At 44.1% G+C, this 16,601-nt stretch overlaps 1 protein-coding gene across 5 annotated transcripts in view; it reads left to right on the forward strand.

Annotated features, from left to right (window-relative positions):
- The window catches only part of UBE2V1 (ubiquitin conjugating enzyme E2 V1), a 35,335-nt gene extending 21,824 nt beyond the window's left edge, over positions 1–13,511 (forward strand). For 2 of the 5 annotated variants that reach the window (XM_066234157.1, XM_066234159.1), the window contains 3 exons: positions 7,391–7,461; positions 10,683–10,808; positions 12,054–13,511. In XM_066234157.1, the coding sequence (XP_066090254.1) occupies positions 7,391–7,461; positions 10,683–10,808; positions 12,054–12,200 (344 nt within the window). In that variant the 3' untranslated portion in view covers positions 12,201–13,511. Of the gene's footprint in view, positions 1–114; positions 167–7,390; positions 7,462–10,682; positions 10,809–12,053 lie in introns of all 5 variants that reach the window. The other 3 variants (XM_066234156.1, XM_066234160.1, XM_066234161.1) reach the window with 2 other exon arrangements.
- Positions 13,512–16,601: the final 3,090 nt, after the last annotated feature.

A 16,601-nucleotide genomic window follows, 5' to 3' on the forward strand; every position in this document is an offset into this window, starting at 1 on the left:
ATAAATGTCAATGTCTTAAATTCACTGTGCCTCCTTTAAAAAACACTAGCCTTATCATGGAAAAAGCTCACCAAGGGTATATTTTCTGAAATGTGGCTATTCTTTTTTGACCAGTTTCAGTTTATATATTTGAACCTCCTCTGATCCTGTTTAATCCCTCTAAATGGTAAGCAAAAACCTGTTTAGACTCATAGTGTGAATTTACATGACAATGTAGACAGTGAGGTTTAAGGTAATTATACCCTCAGATGTAGTTTAGAACAAACAAACTCTTGGGCTTATCAAAGAACCAGGCTCCAGATCTAGCCAGCGTTCCTGAAGACAGTGTCCAGATGAACCTTGGAAAACCTTCCGTTGTGACTTACATTCGTTGTGTTCCAGTTCTGCCATGCATCTGTATCCTCCTTTTGGGCTCTTCAACAAAGGGCTCTTCCCCTGCCTTGTCCGCTCTGGTCTGTTCCAGGCACTCTTAGGCCCAGAGGCCTTTGCAAAGAAGAGAGTGGAAAGTGACTGCTCTTCTAGAGCTTTGTGATTTGTGAGAGTTCCCGAGCTTCATAATGCCAGCTAACCCTTTTTTTCTGATTAAACCCCCCAGAGTGTCATTTTAATTCTCACGAGAACCTTTTGCTAGGTGCAGTTATTGTGTAGTTGCATTCAGTTTTACATGTGAGGAAACAGAAGTAAAGTTATTTGCCCAAAGTCACATGGCTGATAAATTCCCAAACCAGGTCTGACTCCAGAGCCTGGGCTCTTAACCACAGTGCTATATTGTGTCCCTCCTGTTTATACTTGGGGTTTTCCTCTGTTCCCATTATAGAACTATCTGGAGTGTTTAGTGCGATGGGATGTGGGAGTGAAGATGTAGATTCCCATAACGTGATGCTTTTTCAGACAAGCAGTAGGAGATTCTGCCTGTGCTTAAGGATAATACTGCATGCAAGGCTCTGCACCACCTCTGTGGGAGACAGAAAGTCACATGGGTCATGGCCCCAACTTAAACCAGGAATTGTCATGCTCATAAAGTGTTAGGACAACCTAATGTTGATCTTCGACTGTCATAAACACTCATGGCAAAAGACTGACTTTGCCATTTAATGTTACTTCTTGAGTGATTTTTGTAACGCTATAGTTTTGCTACAGGGTTTTAAAATATTCAATATCGGCCCTGGCCAGTTGGCTCAGTGGTAGAGCGTCGGCCTGGCGTGCGGAAGTCCCGAGTTCGATTCCCGGCCAGGGCACACAGGAGAGGCGCCCATCTGCTTCTCCACCCCTCCCTCCCTCCTTCCTCTCTGTCTCTCTCTTCCCCTCCCACAGCCGAGGCTCTATTGGAGCAAAAGATGGCCCGGGCACTGGGGATGGCTCCGTGGCCTCTGCCCCAGGCGCTAGAGTGGCTCTGGTCACAACAGAGCGACGCCCCGGATGGGCAGAGCATCTCCCCCTGGTGGGCGTGCCGGGTGGATCCCGGTCGGGAGTATGCGGGAGTCTATCTGACTGCCTCCCCGTTTCCAGCTTCAGAAAAATACAAATATATATATATATATTCAATATCTTTTTACTCATTTCTTGATCTTTTTTTAAATCTATGAAAGCCAGGGTTTTTCTGGATCTGTTAAATACTGGAGAAAACCTGATCTGGAAAGCTCTTTTCTTCATACAGATCATTTGTCTTGCTGTCTCTGAAAGTCCATTGCATGGCAATGGCTTCCCTTACTGTATTTCATCTCCTTCTTGAGGATGAGAACTATTAGTCCCTACTCCTTACCCCCAGAGCACCTGGGAATAACTAAGAATGAATAGGCTAGTTGTTCAGTAGATTTGTTAATCAACAGACCGATTTTCAGGTTCTAACAACTTAACAGTGAACCAGTGCACAACAGTGTGAATACATTAAATACCACTGAATTATATACACTTAAACAAATGAACAAATAAAATGAACCACTAAATTCTGTTGAAGATATTCTGTTCTACCTAAAACACTTTAGATCAGTTGAGTTTCAGTTTATCTCTTTACAAAAGGGGCTAACTTCATTAATAACTTCAGCATGCAAGGAGCTGTCTATACATCCTTTTTTAAAAAATAACGGCTTTGCCTGACCAGGCGGTGGCGCAGTAGATAGAGCGTCGGATTGGGATGTGAAGACCCAGGTTCGAGACCCTGAGCTTGCCAGCTTGAGCGCGGGGCTCATCTGGTTTGAGGAAAGCTCACCAGCTTGGACCTAAGGTCGCTGGCTCGAGCAAGGGGTTACTCAGTCTGCTGAAGGCCCATGGTTAAGGCACATATGAGAAAGCAATCAGTGAACTAAGGTGTTGCAACGAAAAACTAATGATTGATGCTTCTCATCTCTCCGTTCCTGTCTGTCTGTCTCTGTCTCTGTAAAAACAAACAACAACAACAAAATAACGGCTTTATGGAGATATAATTCACATACCATAGGACACGCTTTTTAAATGTACAATTCGGCCCTGGCTGATGGTGCAGTGGATAGAGAGTGCTCCTGGAGCACCGAGTTCACCATTCTATCACAGGGTTGCTGGCTTAATCCCGGGGTCACTGGCTTGATCCCGATCCCAAGGGCACTGGTTTGAGCCCCAGTCAGGGCAGATTTGAGAAGCAGTCAATGGGTACACAACTAAGTGGAACAATGAATTGATGCTTCTCTTTCTTTCCCTTCCCCCTCTTCCTCTCTTTCAAAAATTAATGGAAAACATAAATGTACAGTTCAGTGGTTTTTGTTATACTCGGAACTGTACAACTATCACTAATTCCAAAACATTTTAATTACTCCAGAAGGAAACCCCAACCCCATTGGCAGTCACTCCCCACTCCCAACCCCCACTCCTCATCCTTGACAATCACAAATTTACTTCCATCTCTGAATTTGCCTGTTCTGGGCATTTCATATCAATGGAATCATTAAGATGTGCTTTTTTGTGACTAGGCTTTTACTTAGTGTAATGTTTTCAAGGTTTATCCATGTAATAGCACTTAAATTTTTATGACGGAATAATATTCCATTATATAAATATATCATATTTTGTTTATCCATTAATTAGTTGATGGGCATTTAGATTTTTTCCACTTTTCCCCTATTATAAAAAATGCTGCTATGAACATTTATAAAGTACAGGTTTTGTGTGGATATATGTTTCCACTTCTCTTGAGTGTATATACCTGGAATGGAATTGTTGGATCATAAGGTAACTCTGTGTTTAACATCTTAAGGAACTGCCCAGACTGGTTTTCCACAGTGGCTCACCATTTTACATTCCCACCAGCAATGCAGCAGGGTTTCGATTTCTCTGCCTCCCCTGACCAATACTTGTTATCGTCTGTCTTTTTAACTCCTGTAGTTTTCATTGTCCTGACCCCCAAGATTAAAAGCAGAGTCATAAAAGAAACTGTCTGCTTCTAGGTGCTTCCTGTGACCAGTCTGTTGTTGTTGTTGTTGTTTTAATCTTATTTTTATTAATTTTAATGCAGTGACAGTGACCAGTCTGTTTTAAGATTAGCATACAGGGTATGTATGGGGTTTTTAAAGCATCTAAATTGAGCACTTGAGTAACTCATCTTTCTGTTATATTTTTGTTATTGTATTATTCTAAAGAAAAGCCATCAAAATTTAAAAGATGTATACAATATGACCCAGCCATTCTGCTAGGAATTTACTCAGCTTTTCTTGAATGTATTGCCCAAAAGCCTGTGTGTACAAAATTATTTCATGCAGCATCTTCAATAGTAGCAAAATATTGGAAACCGCCTCAAGATCTTTCAGTTGACCATATTATATGTTATTTAGCTGTTTAAATGAATGATACAAATTTACATGTGCTAAAAATGGGATGATCTCCATGATATTTAAGTGAAAAAAGGGAGGTACAAAGCAGTATACAGAACATACTGTCACATGGGATGGGGGAGCGTAGGGGAAAGGAAGAGGTCATACTTAATACTTGTGCTCATGTATGCTTAGTATACTTTTGGAAGAACATAAAAGAAATTGGTGACAATGGTTGCCTTCTTCAAAAGGGTTCTGGCTGGTGGGGGCCAGTGTGGAAAAGAGACAGGCTTTTTACTATACATCTTTATGTGTATGTAAGCTATTTGAATGCCTTCCTCCCCCACTTCAGGGAAAGCAAGTTCTGCATCCCTGAACCCATGCAAGTGCCCCTTGGCAAATTCAGGCAGGTGTCCATTGTCCTCAGCATTATATGTAGAGTATTTCTATTCTGACTAGAGAGGTGCCAACAGTAGACAGATTATAGAGCAGGGTTTCTCAGCCTTGACTGTGACATACTGGACTGGATCATTCTTGTTGTAGAGCTGTACTGTACATTGTAGGATGTTTAGCAGCATCTCTGGGCTCTACTCGTTATATGCAGGTAGCATGTCTCTCCCCAACTTGTGACAACCAAAAATTTCTCCAGATGTTGCCTAGTTCCCATCCGTACCTAGGAGGGCTAGGCAGGACAGAAATCGTCTCTGTTAAGAAGCACTGTTATGCCTTGGGGTTTTCCAGATAGTGTTTTTATGTGTGGGTTAGAGCCTGGGTATGTGTTTGTATACATACTTGGGTATCTAAAAGTACTGGATCCATACCTAAGGACAAAAGGTAACTTGACCTGACACAGTGGATAGAGTGTCAACCTGGAACACCGAGGTTGCCAGTTTGAAAACCCTTGCCTGGTCAAGACACATATGAGAAACACTCAATGAACAACTAAAGTGAAGCAACTATGAGTTGATGCTTCTCTCTCTCTCTCTCTCTTTCTAAAAATCAGTAAATGCAATCTTTAAAAAAAATAATAAAGAACAAAAAGTAATTACAGCAGTGTATGAAGTAAAAGGAAATGATCCTCTTTCCCCATTTCTATATTCCCCACAGAATGAAAACTGGTCATTTGGTGTGTGGTGTGTCTCTGCTGGCTATTGCTGTGGGTACACAAACAAACACATATCCTTTTTAATACAAATAAGACCTTGCTGTGCATAACATTTTGTAATTTTTTTTTCACTTAACAGATGGTGGACATCTTTCCACATCGGTACATATTGACCTGTCTCTTTTTTAAAAGCTTTAAGTTACATGTCTGATGTATGAATATAGTCTCAAAAAATTTTTAAACAATACAGAGGCCCTGGCCAGTTGGCTTATTGGTAGAGCATCGGCCCAGCGTGTGGATGTCCTGGGTTCGATTTCCAGCCAGGGTACACAGGAGAAGCGCTCATCTGCTTCTCCACCCCTCCCCCTCTTCTTTATCTCTTTCTTCCCCTCCTGCAGCCAAGACTCCATTGGAGCAAAGTTGGCCCAGGCTCTGAGGATGGCTCCATGGCCTCCACCTCAGACGTTAGAATGGCTCTGGTTGCAATGGAACAATGGCCCAGATGGGCAGAGCAGCACCCCCTAGTGGGCTTGCCGGGTGGATCCAGGTGGGGTGCATGCGGGAGTCTGTCTGACTGCCTCCCCGCTTCTCACTTCAGAAAAATACAAACAATACAGAGTATGTAGAGTAAGAAGTTCACTTTGTTCCCCTTAACTCTTTGCATTAGTCAAGAAAAGAGAAACTATACTAGGTATTTCAACAAAGATAATATAGGAAGTTGATCAAATAGGTGTTGGACTGGAAAAAGCAAAAAAGGTTCACTGTGGGAACACAGAGATAACACTACAGAAAACAGTAGCCACTGCCCAAGGCTCGGAGGGCAGGGAAGGTGGCTGGGGCCATTGGGACCTAGCTCTGGAGAGGAATGACTCTCTGTTGCTGGTCCCTGCGGAGGCCGAGGGGCTCTTGCTGTGGTGACACCGACAAAAACAGAAAGTAGATGGGAAGGAGCAAGTGCCTCTTTATTGTATTAGTATTGTGTGGTTAACCCGACACTTGAGTCTTTAGGATATAGAATATTCCTGTGGCACTAGGACTGACTTAGAGAAATGAATAAAATGGACTCTAGATGGGTCCTGTGGCTCACTCAGATTCCCTGACTAGTGGCGAGAGGGAAAGTTTGTGTACAAAGGAAAATGGTGTCTTGTCACTGTCTAGAGCAGGGGTCCCCAAACTACTGCCCGTGGGCCGGATGTAGCCCCCTGAGGCCATTTATCCGGCCCCTGCCGCACTTCCGGAAGGGGCACCTCTTTCATTGGTGGTCAGTGAGAGGAGCATAGTTCCCATTGAAATACTGGTCAGTTTGTTGATTTAAATTTACTTGTTCTTTATTTTAAATATTGCATTTGTTCCTGTTTTGTTTTTTTACTTTAAAATAAGATATGTGCAGTGTGCATAGGGATTTGTTCATAGTTTTTTTTTTTATAGTCTGGCCCTCCAACGGTCTGAGGGACAGTGAACTGGCCCCCTGTGTAAAAAGTTTGAGGACTCCTGGTCTAGAGGGCATGTACAGGTGCCAGTTAGTAAGCTCCAAGCTCACCTTTCTCTGCTCTGCTTTGGATACTAGGGCTGGCACTGTGCAAACTCCATTTTTCCTTTGAGAGGGCCTGAAAGGCCGGGAGCAGGGACCTGCTCCTTCCTGTTTGCTTGTTCTGTCTTGCCACTCTCGTAACAGCCCTTCATTCTGGCATCAGCCGTGGGTTCCAGCCTTCAGTTTTTGGGGGCACTCCCAGCATCGACCTCACGGTAGCCCCTCCTCAGAGGTCTTTGTTCAGCTCCAGTGACCTCTCCTTTGAGCCTCTAGGTCTGATCAGCTGCAGCCTGTTCTCTAGGTTCCCTTTTTAAAGCTTTTTCTCAGTCCAGTGACACCAGTGTAACCGATTCCCTATATTAACTTCTCTGTTAAAATACCTAGTGTGTCTTTTTTCTGGTTTATCCATCACTGCCGCATCCCTACCACTCTCCCCAGATTCCCCATGAGCCACGTGTGGTGCGTCTCCCTTCGCACCTTTCTCTGTATTGACTTACCTGTCTACATCCGAGTCATTAAGATCTCAGGCTCTCCACAGTTTTACTTTGTAAGGGCTTACCTTTCATTTTAACATAGCATGTGTCCACATTAATCACACTTTTTATATAACTGCATTAAGATTTGAATGGAGTAGCAGTTGATATTTAGTTGACGTAATGTCACCATTTTATTATATATTAACTTAGATTTTATCATTTTCTTTGTATATTTTTAAGTCAATGCCTTTTTTTCTTTTCTCATATATTTTTCAAATAAATTTTAATTTATAATAATTTTACAGAAAAGTTGCAACGCTAATATGGGAAGTTCACATACATCCTCTACCCATTTCCCTTATTGTTACTATATTAATTTTAGTATAGTAGTACATTTATAAAAACTAGTGAACAAATTATTGATACATTATTATTAACTAATGTCCACAATTTATTCAGGTGTTCTTAGTTTTTACCTTGTGTCTATTTTCCCTTCCAGAATCCTACCCAAGATACAGCATTATATTTTGTCGTCATATCCTGTGTTCCTTGTGGCTGTGGCAATTCCAGGTTTTTCTTGTTTTTGTTGCCCTTGACAGTTTTGAATACTGGTCAGGTATTTTGTAGAATGTTTCTTGGAATATGCCTGATGTTTTTCTTCATGATTAGGCTGGGATTATATATATATATGTTGGAGGGGGAGACATCTGTTTATTTTTACAGATTGTAAGTGTTCTGCACCCAGCTCTGTGTTGGCAGTGTGTGTGCCTCAGCCTTTGAAAAGCTACAAAGTATTTAATTATATGAATATGCCATATTTGTTTAGTCAGTTCCTTGCAGGTAGACACTTAGACTATTTAGTTATTTTTGCTGTTGCAGACAATGCTTCACATTTTTGTGAACAAGTATGAGTCTGCCTGTGGGGAATTCCTAGAAATGGTCTTGCTGGTCTGAGCATGCCTGTTTCACATTCTGATAGGCACTGCCAAATGATCTAGTGAAGCTCAGCGCCTCAACAGCGTGGAAAGTGTTTGTTTCATGATCAAATAATGAATCCTAAGAACTGTGTTCCTTCCAGAGACGGAATGTTCTAGCAGTTCTCCCATCAGGCACGTTTCCTTTCTTCCACAAAACGTTTTTAGCAGGTGCCTGGAGCACTCACAAACAAAAGAAGAAAACTGGAACTCTGTTCTCTATAAAAGTCTTACTTTGGGCTTTTTAATGACCCTTCAGGGTCTCTATGTTCACTTGATTTGAGGCATTTTTTACTGGGTTTTAATAAAATTTCCAGTTGAACATCAGTGGGCAGAATTCAGTGTTTCTTTTTTCTTTCTAAGAAGTTAATGATAGCATGGATGTTCTTAAATTAGACTTCATAGTGTCAAGAGTAATGTTAACATTTAATCTGTATAATAATCAGAATCCTATTAATAAGCTGCTTACCTTCTTAACAATTTTTGTTATTGTTAATAGACATCAGTGAAATTTTATCTGATAAGCCACACAACATACCAGCAGATGAATATATTGATGCATCAGAGCCTCCAAAGTGTGGTATCAGATATTTTAAAAGATATTGTGATTCTGGCAGTGACCACGAGCCCATGTCCCCATGGTCTTTGACGTGTCTGATAGACAAAACCATTGGGCGTTAATGCAGGACATGCCAGGGATAGATTTGGGATCTGTGCAGTGGATTGAACACTTAGTATGTAGTTGCTATGGAGACTGCTGGGTTCTGAGGATGGACTTTTGATATTTTCCATACCTCTTGTGTGGAAATCATATCCCTGTTTGCATCCTACCTGTTAGGTTTACGGAGTGATTTTTTTTTTCCCTCTGAGGAAACTCCTTAATGGCAACAAGCTGTGCATTTATGTGAACACGAAGGGCAGCATTCATTCCCTCACAAACACTTGAGTGCCAGTTCCGTTGAGGCCCCTGCCCTCCTTGTTCTGTGTTGGGTGGGCAGGTCTGACACCAGCCTGGGTGTCCATCTTCAGGGGGCTTGTGAGAGGAAAGTGTTTGAACGAGAGAGAGGTGGGACACAGAAGAGGGACTGGCATAGAGGGACCCAAGATAGCGAGAAGGTGGTGTGTTCCGTGAGCAAGGAGAGGGCCTGGGAGGGAGGCAGCGTGAAAGGAGAGGGCGGCAGCTGCACCGGGTCTGCTCTGGGAATGTGGGCCTCTTCCCGGGTCACTAGGAAGCCGTTGGAGGCAGTGGCCCACAGGGACAGCTTCTGGGTTTAAAAGGTCAACCAGGCTGCTCTGGGGAGAACAGACTGTAGGGAGCTAGAGAGAAAGCAGGCTCTGGAGATTCGGATGAGGTAGAGTGCTGGTGGAAAGTGGGTGGGCGTGGGGTCTCTTTTGGAGGTAGAAGCTGAGACTTTCTGATGACTGGAAGGCAGGGATACGGAAAAGGGAACTGTGGCTGGCTGTTAGGTTTTTGTTTAACTCACTGCCAGATGGTGGGGGAGGTTGAGCGTGGGTGGAAATCCAGATTTAAGTTTTGGTTTTGTTATAGTTGAGGGTCTCTAAAGGGGATGTGAAAGGTTTCTATTGGGTATATTATGAATGCCTTCTGAATCTTAAAATATGTTCCAGTCTTTTTATTAAAGACAGGCTACTCTTTAGACACAAAGTTTTCAGGGATTTAAATCACATCCTCTGTAATTTATTTCCCCAAACATCGCTAGATATCGCTGTTTACACGGGAATAGTTGTTTGTTCAGTTCAGCATGCACTGAGGAAGGGGCACAGGTGCCTGAGAAGGGAACCGTGTGAAGGTGGCCCCTGCCTTCAGTGGGAGGCATCACAGTGTGGTCTTCCGGTACAAGTGATAACAGTGCAGTTTCATATAGGACAGAAAGCTGTGGATTAGCCTTCTGACCTTTGTGATATATGAAGTGGGAGGTGTTTGACTAGGTGATGTTTGCATGGGGTCTGAAAGGTTGTGTGCTCATTCGGGTGGGTTCAGGGTACTGTAGGCAGGAGGAACAGCCTCAGTGGCAGCACATTTTGCTTCTCATTGGGTAGACATTTCAGTGAGAAGTTCATTGATGTGGGGGTTGGACTTTGCCAGTGTCTCCCAGCAAAGGCATGGCTGGTGTTTGAGGCAGGAATATTGTCCATGCAGGCCTGGTGTCCTTGGCACACACACCCCCCACTCACCCACCCACCCACACACACACACATGCACACTGAATACCTGTAATCTCACAGGTCATCATAGAGACAGCAAGGGAGGGTGGTACCTACTGGTTGAGATCCCTTGCTCAGTGCACAGCCTCAGAATGATGGTGACGTGGGAAAGCAGCTCTCATACCCCCCACCCCCACCTTCTGCTTAATTTTGAAGTTCCCTAAAGAGATACCTGTTCTATGCTTTGGAGGTAACGACATTCAGTGCACTGGCTGATGATCCTGGCGTGGATAGACATTTAACGTGGCTTCCCAGAACAGAGAATGCCTCTACGCACCATCCTCAGAGTGCAGGACAGCTCTGCAAAGTAAAGGAATTAACATAGAAACAAGTCCATCTGATTAGCCTTAATAATACTAACTTAAAACTTTAGTGATGCTAACTTTCCTGTCTTTCTGTTCCCCCAAGGCCAGAATTCACAGAGACTAGTGTAGGGACTAGTTACCACTGACCTATCAAATAGCACGTAGACTTTGGGTAATGGAGCAGATGCACCCATTCTGCAGTCAGGGGTAGTGGGATTTCAGAAGGTCTGTCTGCCTTTCTGAATTCTTTTTAATTGTCTGACATCTTTGTACCCTTCTTTTCCAGACAATTTATGAAAACCGAATATACAGCCTTAAAATAGAATGTGGACCTAAATACCCAGAAGCACCCCCCTTTGTAAGATTTGTAACAAAAATTAATATGAATGGAGTTAATAGTTCTAATGGCGTGGTAAGTTGTTTTTTCTGCCCCTACCTGTTCCTCAGGGTTGAGAAAAGCCTTGGACTTTACTATCATGGGCACTTCAGGCCTGATCCCATGTGTTCCTTGGTAATTTGATGATAAAATGTATTGCAGTACAAACATGTGCAGATTTGGGGTGGGGGCCTGTTTCCCAATTGTATTTGACTATGACTCATGGCACTCACTCTGGGTCAGTGGTGTGCTGGTCACTTTGAGATACGAGCTCATTCAGTCCTCATGATATACCCCCATGAGGTAGAAATGAGGACACTGAGGCACAGAGATAAAAGATCTTGCTCAGGGTCACACTTTGACCTTGTGGGCCTGATTTATGGACCACTGGGATATAATACTTTTTGTATTTAATGACCTTGCTTTTTTTAACTTACTGTTCCAACCATTTTTACTACCATAAATGGAAACCAGTCTCACTTGTCATAAGGCAGTAATGGCAACAAGAAATACTGTGAAAACAAAGCAAAGTTTAATAAATTCTTCCTCCTTATGTTGCTTGTGAAGGGCTTTGAGCCTTTGAGGCCTGCTCTCCTGTTCGAAGCAGAGATCAGCAGGTGTTCAAGGGTGTGGCCCATCATGAGAACTAAGCCTTTATTTTGAGGGATTCTGAAGACTTAGGAGAAAAATATTAAAAAGAGGTGATCCTGTTACTGTGTGTTGTATATAATGTATCCAAGTTCCACCTAAAGTCCAGAACCCTGGACCCTACCCACACTCTGGGAAATATTTTTAGGGAATGCTGTGTTAACTTGAGAGGGTATGACTCTGAGGGAAGCCCTTGTCACTAGAGCTTGGGCCCAGGCCTCCCATTGTCTGTGCTCTTCCAACTGCCCTGCACATATTTATCATCAACCACCTGGTGTCGAGTTGAGAAGGGACAGGCCCTGAGCAGTGGTAGCAGTGGGTCCAGAAGCAGGTCACTGTTTTAGAGCTGGTTGGGTTGAGTCGCGCTGAGTATCAGAGCCATTTCTCTAACAGTGGCTTTACTTATCCATAATTTTCTTCTCCCAGACAAGAGGGTTTGGGACATAAAAAGGGAAGACAGACTGGTGGGAGGGATCTTGCAGGTATTCTGCTTGTCAGATAACATTGTGTGATCAGTATGTTCAACTTGAAAAATGCGTTTACTCAAGTTTGTACTGTAGCTTAACTCCAGTGTACAGCTATTCTTTTGTTGGAGAGCCCAACAGTAATTGGTATTTGTTTGCCTTTTTATAGGTGGACCCAAGAGCCATATCAGTGCTAGCAAAATGGCAGAATTCATATAGCATCAAAGTTGTCCTGCAGGAGCTTCGGCGCCTAATGATGTCTAAAGAAAATATGAAACTCCCTCAGCCACCTGAAGGACAGTGTTACAGCAATTAATCAAAAAGAAAACCACAGGCCCACCCCTCCCCCCATTCGATTTAAGCAGTCTTCATTTTCCACAGTAGTAAATTTTCTAGATACGTCTTGTAGACCTCAAAGTACTGGAAAGGAAGTTCCCATTCAAAGGCAGTTTATCTTAAGATACTGTAAATGATACTAATTTTTTGTCCATTTGAAATATATAAGTTGTGCTATAACAAATCATCCTGTCAAGTGTAACCACTGTCCACATAGTTGAACTTCTGGGATCAAGAAAGTATATTTAAATTGATTCCCATCATAACTGGTGGGGCACATCTAACTCAACTGTGAAAAGACACATCACACAATCACCTTGCTGCTGATTACATGGCCTGGGGTCTCTGCCTTCTCCCGGTCCCCTCCCCCCACCCTTCCCCTCCCTGGAACAGCCCTCCAGCTTGGGGTGGCTTGTTAGAGTAGATGTGAAGGTTTCAGGTCACAGCCTGTGGGACTACTGCTGGGTGTGTGGGGGTGCTTAGTTTGCACCCCTGTTTTCTTTTTTTAAGTCTTAAATGATGCCCCCTTTCCAAGCCATCCGTCCCCCACTCTACTGCCACCCTTGGCCGAAGCATAGATTGTAACCCCCTCTGCTCCCCTCCAAAATTGGCCTTTGGTGAGGAATTCAGGGCTTTCCCCATATCACTTCCCCCCACCTTTATATCGAGGGGTGCTGCTTTCTCCTTCCTTCTCAAGTCCCCTTCTGCACCTTCACCACCCAACACTTTCCATGACACTCCCTTGCTTTGGCCAGAAGCCATCAGGTGAGGTTGGAAAGAGTCTGACCTCCCTCGTTTAATTTTGGACCCACATTCATGACTCGCCACCAGCCTAGGAAATGAACGCTAGGTCCTCAGCTCTGCCACCCTCTGCTGTCATCAGCTGATGCGTTTTTTTAGCTCAGGAAGGCCACAGAAGACACTTGTAAGCACACATGGTCCCTCTGAATGAATTTTTCTCTGTTCCTATGATTAGTTTTCCTTTTACAAATTGACGTTTTAAACAGGGTTCTCATTTGGTCACCTTTGCCGTCCATTTGGGTCTAGTTTGGAATCTGACAACTGGAACACAAGGAACCTTGAATTCGGTGCATACTTTGGTTTCGGTGCTGCAGCTTCTCGCGGTCCTCAGCAGGGATAAAGCAAGAACTCGGTGTGCACGGCAGGACCCCGAAATGGGCGGGCTGGACTTCCTGGCAAATCGCTGCATTTTCCCACTTTTCTGTTCAGGACCACTAAATGCTGAGGTGTGGATGTATACCAAAATAAAAGCAATTCATTGTGTTCTAAAGGGGTTTTTTTCTTTGTTGTAAGTTAGCGTTTGTGTAAAGCCACCTTTTGAAGCAGCAGCTATCAAGTCTGAAAAGCAATCGATGTTTCCATTCATCTTTTTCTGGGGAAGAACCTTAGTTGTAAGGATTTAATGTCCTGTAAGTAAAGTTTAACATAACAGTATTCCATAAGCAGCCTTTTTATTGTCAGACCATTGCCTGATTTTAATATAATAAAAAAAAGTGTGCATTAATATTTAAGCAGCTGTGCGCTTCTTCCTCTTGATATAATAACTTAGGAACAGAATTTAAAGGTTTAGATGCTTTGGGATTCCAATTGATGTCCTAATGGCGTTGGCAAGCTTTTTCTATAAAGGACCTAAGTTAGTAAATATTTAGGCTTTGTGGGCCAAGGCGCAAAATCAAAGATATTATGTAAGTAAGTATATGAGAAAACAAATTTCCACAAAAATTTTTATTGATGAAATTCAAAATGTAATTGATTACAATTTTTTTGCAATGATACAAGCCGCCTAACCAAAAAAAAAATGGGAATTCCTTTTTTAAGGGAGAACATTTTGCTTAGTTGGAATACAAAGTTAATATTCCCTATTATGTCAGTTGCAAATGTTCATCTGCAGAACTGGTTCTTTATTCGAGGAGTCATACAAAAACAGGCAGTGGGCCAGATTTGTCCTGTGAACTGTAGTTTGCCAATCCGACCTAAAAGATTGTAATAAAGGGGGTGGCATCCTTTGATTTAAGTAGCTTTGTGGACATCAGCTACATCTGCTACAAGCTATTTATTGCCTGGATTTAGTCTACTGGATGTGGGGGGGGGGTCACACATTTCTGATCTATGAAGGACTTTTGATCTGATGATTGGCAATCTGACTACCATTCAATGTGTGAGGGTGGAAACATCTGTGGCTGTTTCTACCCAGGATTTGAACTTCCTGCTGTGGTCCCAACCGCCACCAGGCACACCCTCGGTGTCTTGTGGCAGGAGCCAGGCCATCCTTCCCCTTGTGGCTGTCGGGGCCGCTCAGATGTCAGAACCTGGCTGTTTGGAAAGAGCCAGGATGTTCCTAATAAGCCACCCAACAGAAAGCACTGCCCGAATTTCTGCCCAATGGCCCTCTCTCTGAGCCCTCTGGAGTGAATCGCTGCCTTTCAGCTTCCCTGAAAGGGGACTGGGCCAGGGACATTTGTGGGTTCTTTACCCTCACTCAACTCTCCAAAGGGAGAAAGGACAGGTTCTGAAATTTCAAAATCCTGCTGGAAAACCCCCAAAGCCAGTTCCGAGTGGAACCTAAAGACAGCACTCCTCTGTGCTGAGTGACAGAGAGCAGCTGGGTCCCACCTGAAATCTAGTGTCCCCCCTTCTCAGGGGTCGTCAGGGAATGGGGCTGAGACCTTTGGAAACAGAACTTTCTTGTGACCATTGTTTTGGGTCTGCAAGCTGTGGTTATGACCCTCAGCTGTGCAGCCTGCCCTTTATTGCTGGATTCACAGGTGGTAAAGTTTATGGCTGGAGTTTAGGCCTAAACTTAGGGCAAAGAAGAAGCAGGTGGCCTCCCTGGATCACACTAGTCCCCAGCTCCTGCCAGGTCTTCTGCTCCTGAGAGAAGATACTTCCACTGTTATTCACTGTAGAACCTGAAGGTGTGAGAATGCAGGGAGGTCTCCACAGTGACCTGACAGGGTTGGGGATAAAGCCCCCCCTTCAAATTGACAACAGCAAACCAGTGATGGGTCTCTCCTGCCCACAATCTTGGGTGAGGGCAGGTCCCTTGAGCTGTGTCTCTGCTGAGGAAGCTGCTGGCCCTCTGCGTGGGGATGCCACTGATACATAGTGCCTCTAGTTGTGACGTAGCAACGTGGATAGTGTAGACACTGCCGGCAGGTTCCTCGGCCCCTTGCCCTTTTACCCCCGCCCTGGGAGTGAGGGGACACTCAGTCATGTTCCCTCCCCTCGGTGTGCTAGCTCCACAATGTTCCCCCACCACAGAACCCTGTGGCAGGACTCGGGACAGGCACCAGGGCTTCCTCTTTCTCGTTACGCAGAAGAGGTGGTTCCGAGGAAGGGCAGCTGGCCTGGTTCCGAGCTGTGGGGATGGTAACGGAACATACCTAAAGGTTTGGTGAGCCTTCCACGACGTCACTACTGTTTTTGGTCAGAGCTGCTGCTGCACATGGGTGGTGGTGACCTTGCAAGAAGGAAGATCTCAGTGCCAGAGTCAACCTCATTGCACTAGTGGTGTTGTCACCAGGAACAAGACGACATGGGCCACATCTAGAAGGTTCTGGCTGATGATGGGTGAGTGTGAAGGTACTACTCAGTGTCAGGAATATGGGCTCAACAAATGCCCAGTCTTGCCAAGAGAAGCCGTGAATGTGCATTTTTATGTGAAATCTCCCAAAATTTGTGTTAATAATAAAAAGCAAGTCACACAACTCTGGGGGATACTCTTCATTCCCTGTCACAGCTGGCCGGCCCCAGTTGAGACCATCACGGTGGCCTTTGACCTCTGGGAGGCCTGCGGTCCTGGAAGCTCTGCTCAGGAACATGCTGTGGGTCCTCGGAGAAAACATGCTAGTTATAAGTGTAAGACGTGATTTTAAGAAACGTCCCAATTCCAGACTAACATGTGAAACTCTCCATTTTAGAATTGGTGAGAACAGTCTGCCCTGTGGTGGCTCAGTGGACAGAGTGTCAACCTGGAACGCTGAAGTCACCAGTTCAAAACCCTGGGCTTGTCTGGACAAGGCACATATGACTAGCAATCAGTGAACTAAAATGAAGCAACTATGAGTTGATACCTCTCACCGCCCCCCATAAAATCAATAGATAAAATCTTTTTTAAAAAGAAAAAGGAATTGGCGAGAAGCAGGTGTATTTGTTGGTGGTGACGAGGACGGAGGTGGCAGCCACACTGGAGGTGAAGGACAGAGACCACATCACAGCCTCTGTTCATATGAATCTGCCCCTTACACCCCAGTGGGCAAACCTGAGCTGCAGACCCCGTTTTCATTGTTACTAATTAGAGACTACATGAACCTAGAAGTTAATTCAAACAGTAGGAAGAGAATCAAATGGAAGTTCCCTC

This window comes from Saccopteryx bilineata, chromosome 6 (assembly GCF_036850765.1).
Source record: "Saccopteryx bilineata isolate mSacBil1 chromosome 6, mSacBil1_pri_phased_curated, whole genome shotgun sequence".
Lineage (NCBI taxonomy): Eukaryota > Metazoa > Chordata > Mammalia > Chiroptera > Emballonuridae > Saccopteryx > Saccopteryx bilineata.